General features: G+C 36.3%; 1 protein-coding gene across 25 annotated transcripts in view; it reads right to left on the bottom strand.

Moving 5' to 3' along the window:
- CDC42BPA (CDC42 binding protein kinase alpha) overlaps positions 1-22,010 on the bottom strand; it is a 191,800-nt gene that overhangs the window by 74,966 nt on the left and 94,824 nt on the right. For all 25 annotated transcript variants that reach the window (XR_012586004.1, XR_012586005.1, XR_012586007.1 and 22 more), the window contains exons 7-12: positions 9,019-9,112; positions 8,037-8,237; positions 7,195-7,443; positions 3,746-3,825; positions 2,547-2,713; positions 1,975-2,097 (exon numbers count right to left, since the gene is read on the bottom strand). Coding sequence is in view for 17 of the 25 variants with exons in the window: in XM_074578971.1 (XP_074435072.1) it covers positions 1,975-2,097; positions 2,547-2,713; positions 3,746-3,825; positions 7,195-7,443; positions 8,037-8,237; positions 9,019-9,112 (914 nt within the window). In the remaining 8 variants the exon portion in view is untranslated. The remainder of the gene's footprint in view (positions 1-1,974; positions 2,098-2,546; positions 2,714-3,745; positions 3,826-7,194; positions 7,444-8,036; positions 8,238-9,018; positions 9,113-22,010) is intronic.

Here is a 22,010-nt window from a genome sequence, read left to right as displayed (position 1 = left end):
CTTCACCAGGCTTTGACTTCTTTTAAATTTGAAAAGGGGTATCAGTTGTGTTGGGGAATGTTCCCACAGCTTTTCCTTCCAGTTTATACATAGCATGCTTCTGCCCCATAACGTAGCAGCAGAGTCTAAACACACCAACTAAAATGCCTGGAAGATAAGTTCAAGTTATTCTTTCTGTGGGTGTCGCTGCTGGCATTCCTGACACTTTGAGGAACTGCATGAAGTCCTTTCACAAATATAAAACCAGAACAAATCTTTTTTGTAGTTTCCTCCAATCTTTTTTGCTGTTTTTTTTTTCCCTTGCCCACAGGTAAGATATGGACATATAACAGAGATCCATCTACAGCTACTTGTGTCAGATTTTTCTCTCACATAAAATGCAGGCATTTTCCTATCTGGATTGACAAGAGGAATCAGACTTGTCCTCCCCATTTCTACGATTCTAGTCCTAATACCTAACAGTCTCTTAATACCTAGCAGTCTGCTTTTTGACTAGTTTGGCAGTTCTAAAGAAAGGCAGCATGACATTAATTAAAGAAATTCAGCTCTTTATCTGCACAGATTTCAAAAACACTTTTCAAACTTAAAGTACTGAGATACCTGATAATCAAAGTTTTAGTTATCATAAAATCTTCATGAACTCTCAGAAGCAAAGGAATTAAATGGAAAGGAAATAAAGGTTCAGTTTTGTAAGAAATGACAGCTCATTGACAGCAGAGCTGAGAGGTGGTTCTTTCCCCTCTCATCTCCCTTTCCTCATATGCTTCTATTGCCCACTTTGTATTGATTTATTACATCATACGTAATAAATTCTCTACATCTATGTAGTTTGTTCTTTCTTTAATTGAGTGAATTAAAGTCAAGAGAGAGTCCAAGGCACTCACAGAGAGAGGAAGGGCCACACAGCTGTGAGCAGGACCCATTTTGGTGGCAGTTTTGTTTAGTCAGTTCTGCTGCTCAGGGAACTGCAGCCTTATAGCCCACAGTGTCCCCTCTCACGGAAAACACCCTTCACTACTCCCCGCCACTCGGAAAAGTTGGTATCCCTGTAGTTTCATGCACACAGCCCACCCTACCCAGATAACCCACGCTTTTCTGAAAGTACTGTTCCAGGAAAACACTCAGAAAACCACATCTCCAGCTTGAACTCGCTTTTACTCTACATCCAGTTACAATGTACTAAGCAACAGCACATAATAAACCTCTGTGATTTCAAAGAGAACACAAATATAATCACATCTCACAAATTTGGCCCTTCCAAGGAAAATTCAACGGAAAATGAGATAATGAAAAATATCAACTGATGCTCAAATCATAACAAATCATCCTTCCATCAAATATTTTTAGCCTAGCAGTTTTAATATTCTTGAAGTCTCCACTCCTCATGTTTACTTTCATAAGAAAGAAACAACACCATCCTTCCTTCTAGTTTACTACCTACGTAACTGCATACCAGAGTGCGTAGATGTACAAGGCAAGGAATGCTAAGGTATGCTACAGTGACTATAACTTCTGAAAGGACTGCAGTGACTTTTGATACTGCCAAAAATAACTAAAGAAGTGCTCCATCTGCTCTTACAGCACACTGCAGGACGAAGGGCAGGGTGGAAAAAGGTAGTAACAGTGGAAATTGATAATGGTTTCACAGATTCTCAGGTCGAGCCTGATTCCCGCCCATGTAAATTAGCAACACCACAGTTTCAAACTGCTGGAACTCTACCACTATTAATGATAGCAGAAATCACTGAAATCTTCCTTCTTCCCTACAACTGGAATTACTGAAGTACTGACTATCAAGTTGAATTTGCAGAAAATGTTGGGCTACCAATGAAGAGCGAAGGGTGAAATGAGAAGTAAAAACAGACTGGAAGACTCTTTTAGAAAGCAAAGTAAAGCTAGCATTACATTAGGAAAAAAAATCTTGTCAAAATATTGTTTCCCATTACAGTTTTTACATGAATATTTATAGCATACCTGTTACCTGTTTCTTCAACTTTTCAATTTCTTCTTTCAAACTTTTAATTTCTAAATCTTTGCTTGCTGTTATTGGGCCATCCACTGTTGAATACTGCAGAGCCTGAACTGTCTGTGTGGATTCTAGAAAATGATGGAAGAGAGAGGGACAAATTACACGCCTGACATGTGGAGGAGGTCAAAAAGATATTACTGATAAATTAAGACATGCCAAAAGACCCTTCACTGAGGATTCTACAATTAATAATTTCCAACTACGAAGTGCTGATTATTCAGTAATTGTCAGCTGGACAAACAAAGTTCCTAGATTTTTTCATTTTAAGAATGAAATCTTTACACCATAGTAACCACGGCACCGTGCAAAGTTAGCATGTTATAAGAAGTTGCATACATGGGATATTTCAGGCATAAAGAGTAACAGAAGTTTAATTTGTCAATGGGAAGAAAATTCTTTTCTGCTAGAAAGCGTTCCAGGAGGTATATTTATTTTTTTCCACAGTATAAACCATAGCTCACAAAGGTGCAAGTCAAAAGAGTTACTGAATGTTTTGGGTTTTTTTAAATTACTATACCTTGCAGTTTTCTACTAAGTTCAAGCTTTTCCTGTTCTAGGCGTCTTATCCTCCTCTCATAAGCTTCTGTTGCTAAACTATCCTCCAAAGTTCTTTGAATGCTGGCATCAAGATCCATGGAGGGTGGTCCAGCTGTCAGTCTTAGACAGCTGCGGTCTGAAAGCACGCTGGGGGGGGAAAATTAAACAGCATTGAATTTTACAACAGGCTGTATAACAATCAATAAATAGTTGTTTAAATTGTTAATTACTAGGTAATTTATACACAGTCAAATAATACCTTGTTAGTATGTGCTCATTAAAAGTTGAATTCATTTTTACCTAGCATGACTGATCTCCTCAATGCATTTTTGCTACGTAGAAGTGAATGAACTCCTGATTAAAAATGATCGCTATCACAGCCTACATTAGTCGGATAGCAAAAAGCAACAATGTAGTTAGTAAGATTACAGTAACAGTTTATTTTAAAATAATTAATCAAGTTTCCCAAATACTTTTAAAAATGGTATGCAATTATCACATGACAACCAGGGCGTGTACATATCAGAAATGCTGTGGCCCTGATTCTGTGAACACTCACATACACTTACTACTACTTCTGCAAATAATCCTTTTGAAGTCTACAGGACATAGCACATAACCAGCATTAAGCACAAGTGTTTGCAGAAACACAGGCCTGGTTTTTCAGTGGTTGTAAACATTATTTATTTATTTTCATAAATGATCAAGGAGCATACATGGAATTCCTTGGTACTGCTTAATCTAGCAGTAGAGATGAACATGGCAAATACTACGTTAATGCCAAGTAACAACAAAAGTGATTTTTTTTAAAAATTTCCATTTAGACTTCAAGAGTGTCAAAGGACTAGAAATAAAACCGTTCTTAAAGTTTAATAAGCTAAGTTCTCTCTGGGTCCACACATCTAGCCTTAACTTTGTCATATGCAGTTAACTTCATACATTGTCTGAAAACCACCTTTCTTAACAACATTCCTCCAAACATAGGTGCTGACCTTTAAATTAATGTAAATTTTACCTGCAGAGAACTCATCCTTTTGGACAGACAGCATTTTAAACTATGGCCTACTAATTTCCTCAATAAAGCACATTTTTTTGTATCTGTTTGCAGTGGGTTTCAGAGACAGAAGCTTAAGATATTATGTAACTATCCTACATACAACTTTGGAACTCTTAACTTACCAGCTACTTGTGTACGTGAAACCCACAAATGGTAAATGATGGCCAGAAAATGCAGTGTGTGACGGTGGAGGCATTGTTTCCTAGAAAAATAATAGGACAGTTGAGTAAGTAATATCCTACTGGACTTAAAGATTTTCATGTTTAACCAGATGTGAAGCATTAGTGATAATATCATACTAACTATATTCACAGTTATCCTTACCTACAGTCCAAATATTAAATGGAACTGCCTAAAACTATTTATAATAGCATGCAATATACAAAAATATAGCATGCTGACACAGAAATGCTTTTCTAATTAAATAGGCTATCACTGGAGAAAAGCAGAATATTACAGATATTAAAAGCCAATTTCTTCCTTATTTTTTCCAAGAAGCTCTTAGCTCAAAGACTCTCATCTTTTATTCCCTGCTATACTCCTCTATGCTATTTAGTCAGCAGGGCTTCCTGCCTGTAGATTTACCAGTGTCCCTTCTGAGCAGTCTATCTCTGTTTGGAGAGAACAACAGTCAGACGTTTAGTAGAAATAAGAAATACAATAATCCTGTTAGTACTTTCACCATTTCTTCCTTCACTGCTCCTTTTACCTGCCAGACAAAGAACTACAAACCAAGACAAATCTTTGAGCTTCTCCTCAGGTTAAAATAACCCTGTTGCTGTATTATTTGAACCATTGTAAATTCTAATATTCTTAAACATCCTGTTAAAAGTTTCCTGCTTAACCCCAAGATGCAAGGTTTATGTTGCTATACTAGAGATGGCCTCAACAGTCATCAAAAGGAACTCCCTAAGTGCTAAAAGGTTCTAAATTTTAAGAAAAGGTAACATAATGACTTTTTTTCCAACAAGCCCCCACCAATGACATGGTTAGATTATGTAAGTACATCAAGTCTACGTTTTGTTGGGCATTTTGGAAACTAAGGACAAGACCAAATTACAAGGCCTTAACTTTCCATTAATTGATAACAAAAATATCAATTATTACCCGTTATGCTTAGGAAAAGTCAAACTCCTTATTTCTCCTTTAGATTTTATTTTCATATTTCATAGATTCGAGTTTCAAAACCCTCTTTACGAATAAGTTTTAAAAAGACCAAATGCCTAATTGTGTGAATTTAACAGCTCATATGACAGTTTTCAGTTACCACACAGCTAACCAAAGGTTGGTTCTAAAATATCATCTCTCTATTGATAACGATGTAAGATTCTGTAAAAGAATTTGCTTCTTTGCTGATTCTTTGGCAGAAATCAAAATACTTACTTCCTGCTACTTGTGTAAATTCAACTGTACTATCATAGTGACAAAATTATAACCGAATCTGTCTATCATGCCTACCAGTGAGGCTACTAAGGCAAACAGTAAAAACCTAAAAACCAGCAGAACTTAGGCTGCCTGAACAACACCGTTTTGCCCTTTGTGTTTATATGTACTTTTAACACCCTTTTACGTTTTCATTATTGCATATATAATTTTTCCATTCCAAGTTCAGGCAGAACAATAACAATCATGGCTTTTCAACATTGCCTTTTATTTTCAGCACTGGGCATTCCTCATTTGCTGTATGCCATTCAAACCTTGCAAAGAATTTAAAAGTTAAAAAAAAAAGAAAAAAGTCTCACGGGCTTATCTGTGGTGCTGACTTCTGTAATAGTAATGCAAGTATGTGAACTTTCCTCACAAGACATGTATGAAAGATGGTGGGGAAAACACCTCTAAGTTACATATAAGAATTGGAGGGGAAGCAATATTAAACACAATGTCCACTAGTTGAAGCAAAAATGCAAAATATTTTCTGTCATGCAATGCCTCAGGCTAGGTTTTTTTCAGAGATGCTAGATGCGAAAAGAAATGGTAGAAGTAAAACCTTAATTAAACAAAACAAACAACTACCTTTGCATGTTTCAAATGAGGAAACTGAAAACAAAGCTCCAGAAACTAGCGTTCATTTCAAACCGTTCAACGGCACTGCTTTTCACCCCCAAGTCTAAAGCAAAATTAAGAATCGGACTCTGTTTTCAAATTTCAGTCCAATAACGCATCACAGGAGCATTCTTTCTTCACCTGCAGCTCCTGTTTCTTTACAATGGGAAAATATTCACATCACACAGACATCTTCTGAGTGCCTCGGGAGATTAGGCTCTAAAAAGGAAGACCCCTGCACTGGCCAACATTACAATGTGTGAATAACCTCCAAAAGGTATTTCAGCTTCACAAACATAGCTTCATAAAGACTTGCTACACATAGGCATCCATAGCATCCATTCCTGACACCCAACCCTGAGAGCTGTTGCTGGACAAAATAATGTGCAAACAGATATCTGAAGATTGTATAAAAAAAGTTTTAAGATAAAAATAATTCAGTTGTGAAAGGAGATGGGCAATATCAGATGCAAGAGAGGAAAAACTGAGGAAAAAATGAAAAAAATGCAAGTTGTCCTATGCAGCCAGACTGATTTACTTAATTTGCCTATATGAAAGGAATCTGAGATCTAATGCTCTACATCACATACATCTACCACAGGATTTCATCTAGTCAAAGTGTTTTCCATGTTCTACTGTGCAGTATCCTGCCTATATCAATTCATGTTCAATCACTTATCTGCAGGTCCAGGCAGCTCAGTGGAACTGAGATGCCCAGGCAGTTTAGAAAACAAAAGCAAAAATGGTGACAATGCTTCACCTCACATGTAAACAGCAGGTTTCTGCATCTTTCAACAAACAAACACACACACAAAAAAGTATTTCCAAGGAGACAACACAAGGTATTCCTCTAATGCTAAGACCTCTATCATCTGTCAAAGTTCCTGTTCAAAAGCATAAAGTTGCTAAAAATCAATAGTTGCAAAGCTTTTTAAGCAAAGGCAAAATCATTTCTTTCTCACTGAGATTGTTCCTGAAGAAATGGCCGTAACATTTCTCCCAAATTTCCCTAAACTCAACTCAAGTCAGAAAACAAGCTGGAAAAATTTTAGTGGGAATGAGCTGAACAGAAACTGACAGTGATATGAACAATTAGAGTAGAGCACTACAATAAAATGCATTATGCAAACTTAGTACAAGTCTCAACAATGCTCTGCTAGAAATACTGTGTCTTGCAGACTATCTACATGTAAATATTTTAGTCTTTGTAAGACATGAACACTAAGAACTTATTACTGCAAATAACAGATGTACGTGTTAGTTAAACATGTAAAGTTACGATGAATTTACAAAAATGAACTGCAGTCATCCTTACTCATGTATGTTTGGAGGAACAGCCTCCAAACTATAAATATATATTTATATTTAATTTGCCTATATTAAAGAACCCCCCACAGTTCTTCAAAGCAGCACTTCGTTGTTTGTGCAGAACACAGTGAACACACTGAAATAAACTGCCATTTACATATATTTTGTGGTAAAGTACACTACAAAAGCAGATTTGTCAAAACATTAATTCTATACTTACAGAATTTTTTAAGCAATCATCATCCACATCAAAGTTTGAAGTATCAGTGGGGCTGCTGACTTCTGGGATGTAAGGTGCCTCACAGTTTCTAATGTTGTCCCAATCAATCCCAGCAAAAAATGGATGGTTCTTAAAGTCTTCTATTCCATTTTGTCCAAGTCGATGCTCTCTGCTACAAATGAGCCTTCGGATGAGGTCCTTTGCACTTTCAGAGACATCTGTCACTTGAGCAGGGAACTGAAACCTCTCCTTAAAGATTAAAATAAGAGAAAACAGTTTATTACCATGAAAAAGTTGGAAAATCACCCTTCTTAGTGAAAATTATTATGTAGAAAAAGAAATGTGCAAATACTCCAGTTCTTAAATACATGCAGTAAGGTTTCTAGGAAAAAGACTTCCCCAAAGGACAGAAACTATTGAAATTTTTTTGCCTCCTATTTTTTCTTCTATATTTAAATTTCTCATACACTGTTGAATTCTACAGCTACCTCCATGTGGAAGAACGTTTAAGAATCTTCTGCATAAGCCAACCAATGGATTCCGCCACAAGAAAGTAACACAAAAGGAGTGATGTAACGTAGCCAAGATTCACCCCAGAGAGTGAACGAACAGCCATGTTTCCAAATCCAGATTTTTAGTTTCAAACTGCTTTATCCTAAAGCAAAGCCATCTGCAATCCATAACCATAAACTCACTATATGGAAACATACTTTTTGTTCTACATTCATGAGCATTAATATAATTAGTACATAAAAGCTCATTTTTTAATAAGCTTTCAAGTTACCCTATTACTTATTAATAATTAGCTTATAGAGAGAGACAGAAAGAGAAAGTGCACTAACTTTGTGGTTCATTATTTTCCCATAGGTCTCCACCAAGGACTCAGCATAAAAGGGCGTTTCTCCGTAAAGCATTTCATACATGCAAACGCCTAGGGACCACCAGTCACACTCGGGCCCATACTTCCCTTTTCCATCTTCCATGGCCTGCAAGATTTCTGGAGAGATGTAGTCTGGTGTTCCAACTGCCACTGAAGATTGGACCTGTAGAAGTTACATTCCCAGGACTAAAATCAACTTCCGTCGTTACAGACACTGCTCTTTGTGGCACTGTGCATGTATATATAAATTTAAGCCTAGTGTTCTGGTTATAACAGTAACGACTAAACACGATAAAAAGGCTTCTAAATTCATAAAGAAATACATAAGCATACAAGGCACTACATTAATAGGCATCCCAATAACGTACTTTTGCTCAACTCTTACAAATATTTAATAGCGGAGAAAGAAAAAAACTGTCAATTCTTTGGCTTACAGGTGTGATTAAGTAATTATAGATTAGGTAAGCACATATATTAACTCAAATACTTTGTAACACTCAGACATGACTAATAGACTGGAATTACATTCTAGTCACACCTACTATATACTGTGCAAGTTTAACTATACTACTAAAATATGATGATATGCTAATTGTATCTCATCCTGCTTATACTAAAGCTTATATTTTCAATAAAGATTAGAGCTCAGAGATCAAAACTCAAGAGATTCATAGTTCATCACCAAATACCTACTCAGCATTGACAGTGCAGCTTCTATCTATTTATTCATGCGTTGACTATGTGCATCTAAAAAGCTTTTAATATAGAGTAAATCCAAACAAAGTGTAGTCATATTTTGAGCCAAGATTAGTTACATACCAATACCATTACAACTCCATTTTATTTGACATAAGGCACCTTTTCTCTTTATTAGCACACATTTTAGAAGCTAGCAAAGGACTGAAGAAAAGGTGTTTAGGAACATATCACTCTTTCTAATTTACCGTTCCATCTTCCATTAGTTTCAGACAAGAACCAAAATCTGCTAATCGAATATGTCCATTCATATCCATCAAAATGTTGTCTGGTTTAATATCCCTGCAAATAAAACACATTTCAGAGTGAGTACAAAAATTTATTGTATAACATATAGTCTAAGCATTAACTCTGCAACATCCTTATCACTCAAACCAGCAACAGATCAATAGATGGAACACAATCACTCATCATATGACGAAATTTGCATCAGGAACATTTCATGACAGGCTGTGGATCAAATCATATCATGCCTCTTAATTTTTGGAAGAACTGCATGGTCAAATTTCTCTCATCTCTCACAGGTAGACAGGGGAATCTGACTCACTCTGAACTTTTGTACGTAAAACTTCCAAATCATGTAAAGAATTTTGATGAAGAACTCTCAAGTGAAAGATGCACGCTTATACTCGAGCTGTAAAACAAACTCTAAGTTTTACTATAGAACAAAGGTCAATGAAACCCTAAAATAATTAACACATGTTTAAATTCAGTGTCTTTCATCAACATTTTTCTCTCATGTACAAACACCTCGGCTCACTATGGACATCTGTCATACTTCTGCTGAAATTACCAACAAACCCATAGTACACGCTGCTGCAGCTCTGCTTGGCCAAATTCTGCAGCTGCCCCACTCAGGTCACAATATACATGGAAAAATCGTTCTAAACAGGCAACATAATAAATACTGCTTATTTTACAAATTTGACTCTTTTTTTTTTTGTGTGTGTATGTGTGTCTCATGTTTCAGAGATACATAATATACTGAAATACAGATAAAGTGTATGTCCCCAGTAGGCAGCTGACTAGGATGAAAGCATCTGTGCTCTCCAAGTTACCACAGCAGTATTCAGTCAACTTGCAAACAACGTTAAAATGTTGAAATTCCTTTTCATTAAAGTACAGTTATTAGAAATATCCATTGAGCTACATTTTTAAAATATATAATGTGATTACGTTGTTACTCTAACCTTATCTATCATATTCAAAAGGTAATTTACAACTGTATGAATAAAATACTATTAATACCTGCTCAGTAAACAGCCATTTATTAGACATAAAATCAAATCCCCTAAAACAAACTAAAAACAAGCGAAGCCCTGACTTTCCTTCACTCCCCTAACAACTTACCAGTGAATGTCATAAATTGCTTTGCAAATTTCAATATATTCACAAGCTAAGATATTCACATTGCACGTGAGAGTAAGGTTTTGCTGTGTTGGGGGTTTTTTTTGTTGTTTGTTTGTTTGTTTTTAAATAGATACTGAGTTATAAACAATGTTTACTGAGAATTTATAATGGCCAAAAAATTAGAACCACACCTTGAACAACATTATACAAGCAATGGCATGAAGGTGTCACACTGTTATACACTCAGCGACAATTAATACGGTAACAGAAGAAACCATCAGAAACAACAGAAGTTTTTTGAAGAAACAACATGTTAGCCAAAGACAAACAGGCTGTGGCCCATGCTGAAAACAAATTTTAGCCACCTTTCAAACATCCAGAAATATTTACAAAGTAAAAAAAACCCACTACTTAAGAAATCATATGTTTGCATCTTGCAACTGAGCATATGGACAATTCTTTACACAGCAAATAATAAAAATTAACTGAGTCCATTCTCTAAATAACATTCTTCCACTTGATTTTTGCTGACACTGAATATTCCAAAGAATTGCAACCTCCAGATCGGATCGTTTTATTTATTTTACATTCACCCACCAAAAACATTCCTTAAACTTATTCCTAAATAAAAGCAAACACGTGCTATTAAGACCTCCGGAATTATAACTTCAGTTTAAAACACTGAAGTGTTTTAAACACTTCAAGTTCCTCTAAAAATCAAGTTCCTCTTAGAAGCTGGACCTAGTTCAAACTAAACAAAAACATGAGTCACCCTTGAGGCTCCATTTATCTATGTTCTATCTTTTATTATATTCCCAAGAGAAATAATAATAAAAGTAATAATAATAATAATCACCATCACCACCATCATCATCCCAACCTCCCCCATTCAATCTCACAAAACAGCAGAAAACATGAAAAATCTCACTCTGTTGTCAACACTGTTGAAAAACAAACCTGCGAAACAACATTGAAAGCACTCAGAGGAACAAGTATTTCTTGCAAAGCAAAGTTTGTGAGACTCAGTAATAACTTAATAAGAAGAATTTTTATAGTTAAGAAAAAAAAAAAGAGACCAACTTAATGCATACAAACTCTTTACAGCTCTTATAACTGAAGGTATGGGTTACGAACAACTGCTCTGAATTCAACTGAACTACGTTAATAAAAGACAGTTTGAAAGACAGGAATTGCTGGCATCTGCGGAGCAGAGTACTCCATAAGCAAAGGGAAAGTTAAGAAAATTGTGAGCCCCAGAGGGGAACAAGGAAAGGGAGCAATTATTGCCAGCGTAACTGAAGAGTTTGAAGGTGGTGATTATGGGGAAAAATAATGTGTCATAAAACCCACATCTCTACTGAGCCTGCAGTTGCTAGATTCCAGTAGAATTATGAGGTTTGTTCCAGGATTTTGTTTGAATGACATTTAGTGACTCTCCTTCAGTGATCAGAACTGATTCTTCTCCTGTTCTAAACGGAGCACGGTCTTCCCTCTTCACACCCACTCCACATTCCCTGGCTTATCCCAGTTTCCTCACTGTATGAACTTGTTCCCTTTTCCCATGCTTCCACCTCGGCTGCAGTTTTATTCCTACTATCCCCTGCCTCCTAGGCTCACCCCAAAAGTTGAGATATCAAATTCTCCACAGCCTATCAAACCCACATCTCCTCCCCTTTTGTCTCCTTCTTTCACTCTCAGCTTCTTCACTCCCAAGTCCTAGTCTCCCTGTACATACACATTTAACTGATGTTTTTTTTCTCCCATCTCAGTAGCAGTCAGTATTTCCCCATAGTCACTTCCCAGATTCCCTTCCCATTGGATTCCTACTCCTCTAGTACATATTCTCACTCTTCCTCATGTCTAATTTTTGTTCTATTGCACAGGAATCCTCTTTGGCACCAAAAGGAAGAGCACTACTAACAACAAAGAGGCTCCACACTGTCTCTAGTGTCTATTTACCAACATCTCCCAAAATTGCTGGGCAAGTCCCTTCATCCTTACAGCTCTGAAACAGCACAAATCTACAGCAGAATAAAACTGAAAAGCATTTAGGGACCAAACTCTGCATATGGTTCTTTGAAATTCTTAAGATCCAGGATATTGGGGGGAAAATGATAACCTGAAAATATCTAGGTGGGGGGGCAGAAGAATGAAAATAGGTCCATGACTCAAGGAAGATTCTCTCCTGGATTTCAACGGTGCCTCCACATCCCAAAGCAGAAGACTTTCTCACAGGACTTTTAAGAATTATTTTATTCATTTAAAATCGATACAGGAAAAGCAATGTATGTTTCTTAATCCTGTCCCTGGAAAGAGATGACACTGCTTCAGGCAGATACTAAGAAAGGAAAATTCCAGACCAAGTCGCTAAAATCTGGCAAAAGTAATGAGAAAATAATGAAAAGTTATATGGTTTAGTAAATAGACCACTGGTCTGAATCTCTGTAGACAAGAGTTACTGGGTGATAGTGGGCAAACCATTTCAACATCACTTAACGATAACACTGGTGCTCAGTCAAGCAACTAATATCTGGCTAGAAGGCTATGGAGCACTAATACTCTAATAACCCTGTAATTAGTTCATTATAATAAAAGAAGGTCTGCTCACTTGAAATATGAAATAATAATTCCATTTCAAGAAGTATAAGCATTTGGAAGCCATTTTATGAGCCAGATTTATAGTGGGAAGAAGTATTGAACTGGGGGAATTGCTCTGACGCCACTGTGGCCTCTGGAGACTCCGAGTTCTTTCAGTCCTACTATTGAGAGCAGCTTCTGTGGGAGGTCCAACGTGCAATGGGGACAGGTTGCCAGAGTTAGACCTGGTACAAATGAAGCTAGTACAAGTTCTTCAAATGTACTCCACAGTGACTTTAGGGGGCACAGGCACGCAGCACACCCAAAGAAATATAAACCTTCGTTAAATCAACTTTATTGTAGCATTGCCACCTGAGGATGTGATCCGAGCAGACCGCTGGCCGGCTTTTTTTTGAATGAGTGATATAATAGCATCAGAGGAGCTAGAAGTCTGGACTAAATAAAATGCTTTAAAAAACACGTATGTCCATTTAAACCACGTCTCCAACACAGAGTACAGGAATGCCTTCTATTTTTCTGAGCTGCGCTGGCCTTGACCGTAGGAGAAAATCAGCACTGCACAGCAGCTTGGATAAAGTGATGCTCTTTGTGTTTGTTTTGCAGACTTCGTTATTCGCTGCTGTACAACTGGAGAATGCTATAGGAACAAACAGTCTGTGTGATATTAGAAACTTCATTTGCACAGAAAATAAATGTGGAAGCTTATGAAAAAATCTGAAAGATTTTTTGTTTTAATGAACCATTTTTCATAATGCTTCTTGGTTTAATTTGGGGAGCTATTCTTCAGATTGGCATGTTTACCCGGATGACTTCACTCACCTCTCTTTAAAACAGTTTATTTTCTTAAGCCATAATTAAAACCCAAACATTTTACATACTAACTGTGTTAATATAAACAACATTCTGAAACGGGACTACAGCAGACATCTGGATTATTGCCATTCATTTTGATTTCTCTGTTAATGAGCCAGAGTAGAATTTCATTTGTTCAGTAAGACTCAAGAAAAAGTATTCCCTCTGAGACGTGCTAAATCCGTAGCACATTCCAGCTGTAAAACAAACTAAAAAGAATTTTTAATACACGTGAATATATTTTTTTTCCTGGATTCATTTCTGATACCAAATGAAACTTTAGGAATCGTGAGGTCTTGCATATTGAAATTTGGACTAGACAACGTCCTGAAGTTCCTTCCAACTTGAATTATCTTCTTATGGTTTCAAAGTATACCTGTCCCTGAGGTTCATCTATGTCACTCTTTGTATCATTGAATCAACGTTATTCAGTTATTTGCAAGACCACATGGAGTTCCTCAGGTCTACAGCAGAGGAAACAGCAGATTCCAGAAGAATCTTAATTTTGTTTTATGAGCAGCTTCATGGAGGCACGGGACCAGACAAACAGAAAGGAAGTACTTCAGAAATAGAGTGACTTTTAATGCAAGAACTGTAACACAATGATTAAGCAGCAGCTGTGTAAGACAATACCAAAGATGATGCCAGTGGACCAACTCACAGACCCACGTATTTATGCGACAAAAACCCTTCTGGCATTAAAGAGTTTGTGACCAGTAGGGATCCCTCTTCTTGGTAACTGTACAGTTATGACGCAGAATGTGCTCGCTTTGGTTATTCATTTGTAATGTATTTATTCTTTTTTTAAAAAGCAAAAATGATCAGGCAAAAATGGAGGAAAAGGTGAGTCCTCTGTAACCAATATCAACAAAAGGTGGCCAGATGGTGCGAGGGGGCATCTCTCAATATGCCCTTATTGGAATAAACATTTCAGATACTAATGGACTGTCCTCACGTACAGAGCTGAGCTCTTAAAGCAGCAGAACTGGAATGACAATAAAGGGGCTTATGCAGTTCCAAACTCAACAACTACAACGTGAGCTGAGCTGAGAAGAGATGAGAAAAGAAAGAAACGGACCTGAGTGAAATCAAAGCAGCAATTCGATAGCTGAGCTACCAGTTTACTTTAGCCCACTGGATAAGAAAGGGATAATTTGGAGAACAAATTTTTATTTGTAATGTTAACATTAGAAAAGCATGGAAATTAATTAATTTTCCTAAACAGGTCACATGCCCCAAGACATGCTGTCCTTGAATAGTAAAGAACAAAGTGAATAGCTTACGTTAAATTATTTTTCTGTGAAATCTTCGCATGAACAGTATTTTTTTAATGCTACCGATGCAAATTAAAATACAAGCAGATGAGAAAAATAAATTAGTTTCAGGTGTAACTGCTGGCACAGAAAAGCTGATCCAGACAGCTTATTACTAATTGAGGATTTCACAGCACATTATTTTCTCATTATACATGCAAGAGCATTCCACAAAAGTATAAATCAAAAGGTTAAAAGCAGACATCAATGGTTATAATTACCCACTCTTACAACAAGAAATGTTATCCTTTGCCAAGTTACCTACTCTAAAAAAACATAACCAAGTTCTTACTGCCAGAATGCCTGGACTTTTTATCCAAAATTCCTTCAGAACACAGGATTATCCTTAGTCAGGACAGAAGTTTGGCAAACTGTTTATTTCACTCCCTTCTGTTGTTTCAGGCAGACTTTTCTTCCACACTCCTCTTCTCCTCACACAGAAATGCTACATCCACAATAAAAAAATGAAGATATTTGGTTTTGGCAGCACTCCAATCAAAGGAGAAAATTTGGTGCCTGTGAAGTTTTTATTAAGGTATTCAGTGATGCCATACTGACAGCCTGCTTTAGATATGTGGAGTGAAACAGCTGGTAAACTTCCATCAAGAATGCTAGTCAATGGATGCATTTTTTTCACAGCAAACCCATGGACATTGATGTCCAGGAGCTTATTTCTATTTTCCATTACAGTGTACTGGGTTATATCAAAGTTGCCATATTCTGCCAACTACAGTTTATCTGAATTCTAGTGAGCAAAACTAGAAATACGCTCCGTCTGGCAGAAAGACCGATGTGCACTGAGCCAAATTAGATTTGGCCAGTCGGCAGTTGTTCTTCAGTAAACCCAAGAAGATAGGCTGCACAAGATAGCAGCATGAGAAAACTGGAATATGTTGTACCTCATTAACCGTGCCTCTTATCAAGGCTCTACGGTTCCTTCTCCTAAACAGACACTCCTTCACTTTTGGGTGGAAGCCAAAAAGTGCATATTTCAATTGAATTCAAAATCATTTGAATAACTTTGATCACAACCTTATTATTTACATAGCACCCAAACAGTTGCATCATGTTTGTATATTAAACAAAACCTGCTTCATATAAAGCTGACAAACTAAAGCTTGCAACTGAAAAAGCCGTAGTAGCCTTGCATAAAGACTTGAAGTCAAGAGGAATAATCAAAGACCAAACACTTTAGGATTTAGGCCTTAATACGCAAAGCAACTACATGGAAAACATAAATGCTATAAAGAATCTTATTTTAAAGTTACAATGAGAAGGTTCAACTTTTTTTTTTTAAACGGGATCTTAATACTGTAAAACTCCCTTGTTTTCCCATTAACTCTTGATAATAAATCATTATGTATGTGTTGTTCCAGGAACGCCCAGTAATTCACCTCTACTAAAAGAATCTCACTACTCTCGGCAGCAGGAGATTCATCTAAATCTCATTAAAGTCAGTGGACAGACTCCCATCAATTACTAGGAAACATCAACCAAACCAAGACAATAAAGGTTCTAGATCTGTGACACAGTCATTATTTATTGATCAGTGTGTGCAATTTTATATTTATACTGTTATACATCCTAACCAAGTTTTATTCTTAATAATATTACAAAACTAAATGGAAGACAATACAGAAATCAAGGTTTCATGTACTAGATGCAGTACATGTGCTACATGACATACAGAATCAGGTACTGAATCCAAACTTACTTGGTTTCAGACTATACGTTCTGCCAAAGTGTACTTTTAAAATCCCTAATCTATATTGAGAGAAATAACTTCTGTGTCCACTAAAAATAAGGTAATTACATTTCTCTTTTACTACAAAGAACTTAACACCACAGACTTGAAGTATACCATGCAAAAAATACTAAGATGAATTGTTATCCACATTGAGTGTGGGCAACACAAGAAGTAATGAATTTAAATCTCAGTGAATGATACTTAGATGAGACATTAGAAAACACTTTAATAATGACAGTAGGACACCGGAACAAACTGCTTAGGGAAATTTCACCATCTCCATCACTGTAATTATTATTATTTTTTTAAGAACTGGTTAGACAAACATCTGTCAAGAGTGGTTTAGCTGAAGTTTGCTCTTGCCTTGCAGCAGAAGAAAAGTATTAGCTGACCTCTCCACGTCCTCTCCCAGTCCATCTCTCTACAGTTTCAAACTGCTCTTTAATTTCTGCCACTCAGACAAGTATTCTGGAACGCAACACAGTATTTACCTTATGGTATCCAATGTTCTTTATGAATTTCAAATGCTAATAAAGGAAATAATAACAAACAACAGAGAACGAGTACATCAGCCAATGCATATACATCTTGAGTTTGTTCAGGCACTGATATTCATTCCTGAACACTTGAACTGAGTGCGTTACTGGCTTATAAATATATGCTCCACATCCTATTATAATGTCCTAGAATTAATTTACCTTAGAAAAATGTCTCCCTGTGGCCTTTGTGCATATATATTTGCTTTCAAATAATGGATCTCTCAAATATGATAACAGTTCTAAAACAAGGATAATTATTTTTAAAAGCTGTTTATATCCAATTTTTTTCCCTTTCTTTAAAAAGTAAGTATAATGGGTGATTTGAAAAATTCTTGTTGATAAGTGCTTGGCAGTTACATACTCCCTCTAGCTATTGTCTTTCATCTAAAATACTAATCCACTGTCAGAATCAGATATCTATGGAGAAAAACTTCACATCCAGGCTAGGTCCCTCATGTGGTATTTTGAAGAGGTGTCAGGGCAAAGTCACTTGTGACAGCTAAGGATTATTTCTATTGTCTTGTCAGTTTTACAGTCTAAACCCAGGACACACTGCGTCATTTTATGACCATTTTAAATTTAGTACCTTACAATGCTGATTTACAGATGTAATTTTAAACACCTATGAAATAAAAATAAAAGAGTTGTAGACATTATCAGAAAGACAATTCCTTATTGTAAACAATCATGGACCTAACGGAAAGTGTGACATCCAATGCATCCTGAAACTGGTAAAAGTGCAAATAAACAAAAAAAAGGAAGTTAATTGAAATAGTCTGACTACCAAACATTGGAACCGTCAAAAACCAAACAAATGAAAAACCAAAAAAAAATGAACTCTTGCTCTTACAGAAGAGCAAGAATATAGAAACTAGTAACTTTTCTCAGGGTTGTCTCATACCTGAGTTATTCATATTAAACCAAAAAACTTGCAGGGACTCAAACATAAAATTGGGCACACATAAAGAATTGAACATTTGAGTGTTTAATAATGCATTGATCTTGAACACAATAATATTGTTGAGTAAAAATTCATGCATAAAAACATAAGAGCCTTCTACTGTATTTCTTTTCAGGTAATTTTAATAGCTTCAAATAGCTTTTTATGATGGTCTCAGGATGCAACATATCTGAGGCATAAGCATAAAAGTTTTGAAAGATGTGCATATAAAAGATGAGAGAAACACAACAAGAATTTTTAATTTTTTATTTTTTTTTTTTTTTTTTTAGAAACAAAAGCCAATTTGAAAAACAAGTATTTGGTTTGAGAAGACCAAACATCAGCATAGGATATCAGTAAAAACTGCTACTAACTGAATGCAATCTGTAAAGCTCAAGGAGGAGCCAATGCTCAGGGAAAGAGATACATATTCTTACATGAATCAGGACAAGCTGTAATATTACTACAGAACAATACTTATTGATCAGTCATTGATCAAAGATAATCCAGAATTATGATTCATTTGAAAGGACTAACCAGAATCCAACAGGATGTGGTGCTTGACAATCTGCTCTCCTTGACCCTGCTCTGAGCAGGAGGGTTGGACTAGTTGATCTCAAGAGGTCCCTCCCAACCTCAACCATCCTGTGATTCTAAAAGTTCTGATTAAAGCTGCCTTTTCAATTTTCTTTCAATAATAACATTCTGATTCTATTGTATCAAAGCTTCCCAAATCTAATTCTGAAATGCAGTAACATCAAGATACTATATATTCAGTTGTAGCAGCATATATACTTTTGAGTTCTTCTGGCTCAAGAGAGAATGCGTCTTTAGCCTTACCATTAATAAGGTGATTGTCATGATCATTTCTTGATATTCAGTAGTTGTCAGGCTTACAAAATTTGTTAAAATTAAAAACTCTAAAGCTCTAAAGTCTTGACAAGGAGAAAGCCCCTATTCACCCCAAAATGCTCGGCAATTGAGGTTAGTCTTTGACATTGCTGACACTGTTAAAATAATAAATGCTGTCAAGGTTGGCCTCAAGCCAACAGATAACACTATATGAGTAGCCATCCACACCACTGCCCCTTTGCACAGGTTTTTCTCTGCATAAGAAAGAAAGAAGTCCTGGCTCTCGGGGGAGACTCATCTCCTCCTAAGAATGGCTTCAGCACACAAGTCTGCAGCTACATCAGGGCACAGCGTACGACTCTCCTCGTGTCTCAGAATTATGGTAACTACCACAGCTCCGTTGCCCCAAAGCAGCATCTTTCTTTCACGTACCAATTTCAAAAAGAGTTTACACTTGCTGCCAGATAATGTTAAAGGATCAGCTAGCTGGTTTATTCTACTGAAATACAACTTCATCATATGGTTTGCCCCTCACACCATAAGTCCCAGCTACAGTCACAGGTTCTCCTAATGTCTCTTGCTTTTCTTAATTAAGGACTCTATCTTCATCCTGACTCCCCAGTTAATCGTGCTGAAAGTCACTATCCAACAATTTTGAACTTAAAAGCAAAAGAAGACAAGAATTCTTTCATTTATTTATTTTAAACTCAGGTTTACAGTAAGACTTTTAGGTGGTACAATATATATGGAATTTGCTGAAGATGCAAACTAGGTACTATTCTGGCCTGGACTACTTATCTGAACCTCATATTCCAGCACATGGATTGCTTTTTCTCATAATGTTTTCCTTAGCTAAATTATTTGTAAATTTGCAGTAACTATATGCATGCATCTTTATTATTATGAAAGAATATTCTCAGGAATATGCAGGCGCTAGAACAGAGTACATAAATCCTTTTCTTTTGGATATGTTTATGTCAGGACTGTTTGCTTATTGATGGTTCTTCAGAAGCCAGTTACTTGCAGGCAGAGGGTCCAAAACAGATGTTTAAATCATACCTTTATCTGATTAATAAACACTGAAAATACAGTAATAACTTGAAATGAAGGAGCCTTTGGGGAAAAAAACTATGGCAAGGAGTGGACTGCTCACCTAGCAAGCAACCTACACCAGAGGGGCCCTGAAGAAAAAAAAAAAAAAAAAAAAAACAGCTGAAAATGGGCTGTGAACCACAAGTTTTGCCACGGTGGGTTATGTACTATTTGTGAAGGAAGAGTTGAGAACCTTTAATTTACACAGCATTTTGAAAACAAAACAAAAAGCCTGATTTCATTTCTCTGCCTCCATCTGGTGTTCCTCTAGTTTTCTAATAAGCCACAAATACATGCAGTGGAGGACCTGGCTGAGGGCACTCACTATTTTCGCCTCTAACCTGCCCAGCTGTCACAACGCTTTTTTTGGATCTGCTCATTCTGCTTATAGTTTCACATTCCTCAACAGAAACTCCACACCAACAACATTCATCAGAAAACGGCCATTTGAGTCAACACTCGGAGAATAATGGCCTTCAGGTTCAAGTCCAAAGTTGCATGAATAGTGAGAAACAATACTAAGTACGTGGCAGACAAATAACTATCATAAAAGTGTATTCAAATACCTCAAAAACAGTTTGCTCTTTTTTGTGGCAGTCTATTAGATGATACTTTAAAATACTAAAAAAAAAAAAAACAAAAACCAAACTGTTTAGGCTGATGGTGTTAGAAACAAGTTTCATTGACCACCCAATTTTAAATATTCAGTTTATTCACTGAAGATTTCAATGCAATTACAACAGAAGACCAAGCAGCTTGTTTGAACTCTGCGAACTTCAGTTGACAGAGCTATTTCTGGGTTGCTGAACTGTTCTTTTTGTATCATTCTACACTTTTACTCCAAAAGACAGGAAGAGAAGTGTTATCCTGACAATAAAAAAAAAAAGAAAAAATAGACTGTATATTTGCCATGTTTTGCCATGTCAACTTTATTGGAATTCCATTTTGGCTTCTAAGAACTTAAGTAAACAGATTAAGAACTCCACAACCACCACCCTGCAGCATATTCTAAAGATTAAAAAATTAAAGTCTGCTAAGTAAGGCTAATTCATGTCAGAGCTTTTAGATTTCTAATAGTATCATGAGTTACTGGCGGGTAAAGGAGTAGAAAGAGTAAGCTCCTTAAGAATGTTATGTCCATCTGTGAGTGCCATCTGTCAAAGAAATCCTGAAAGAAGAGGCTAAAGAGGAATCCAGAATATGCCCAGCTGTTGTACTGTAAATTACTACCTATGCTAGATAACCTTAACACATACTTCTAGGCAGATAAATGCTTTCTTTCCTTTTGATTCTCATTTTAGATATGCAATCTCTGCATCTCAGTACAACCATACATAGTCTCTGAAACAGCTGATCGCAATGAATATTTCTTAGAGTAAATTAGACAACATAAACAGAGAACTTGATTAGTTTTGACGATGACAGTCAAAAAAACATTTTTCATATGCATTTTTTTAAATGCCCTGATGATACTAAGAAAATGATTCACACAAGAGTGTTCACTCAGATGCTGTCTGGACAATTTAACAAGTATTAATATATATTCCTATATATGTATTTGCATGTGTGTCTGTATAAGCCACACATGCATGTTTTTTTAATTATTAGGGATATTTGTAAGTGCTCTGAGCTGAAGCAAGCTGTTTGTTGCAAATCACTAGAAAATTCCTGGGACTGATGAAACAAACTAACCTGCTGCATCCATACTGCATCCCACAGCATCTCTTCCCTAGTCCTTTTCTTTCTTTCTTTGGGAATAAATACACAGATATAAATACACCAAGAATTATGGGAGATGAGGGAAAGGGAGGTCTGTACAGAAATGAGTTCTGAAATCACTGGATGCTTTTCATTTTGCCAAAGGAAGGATATACAGTCTTAATATGAGGTTGATCTT

The sequence above is a fragment of the Larus michahellis genome, chromosome 3, assembly GCF_964199755.1.
Source record: "Larus michahellis chromosome 3, bLarMic1.1, whole genome shotgun sequence".
NCBI classification, from domain to species: Eukaryota; Metazoa; Chordata; class Aves; order Charadriiformes; family Laridae; genus Larus; species Larus michahellis.
The sequence above is the reverse complement of the archived record's forward strand: the minus strand, read 5'-3'. Positions and strand labels throughout refer to the sequence as shown.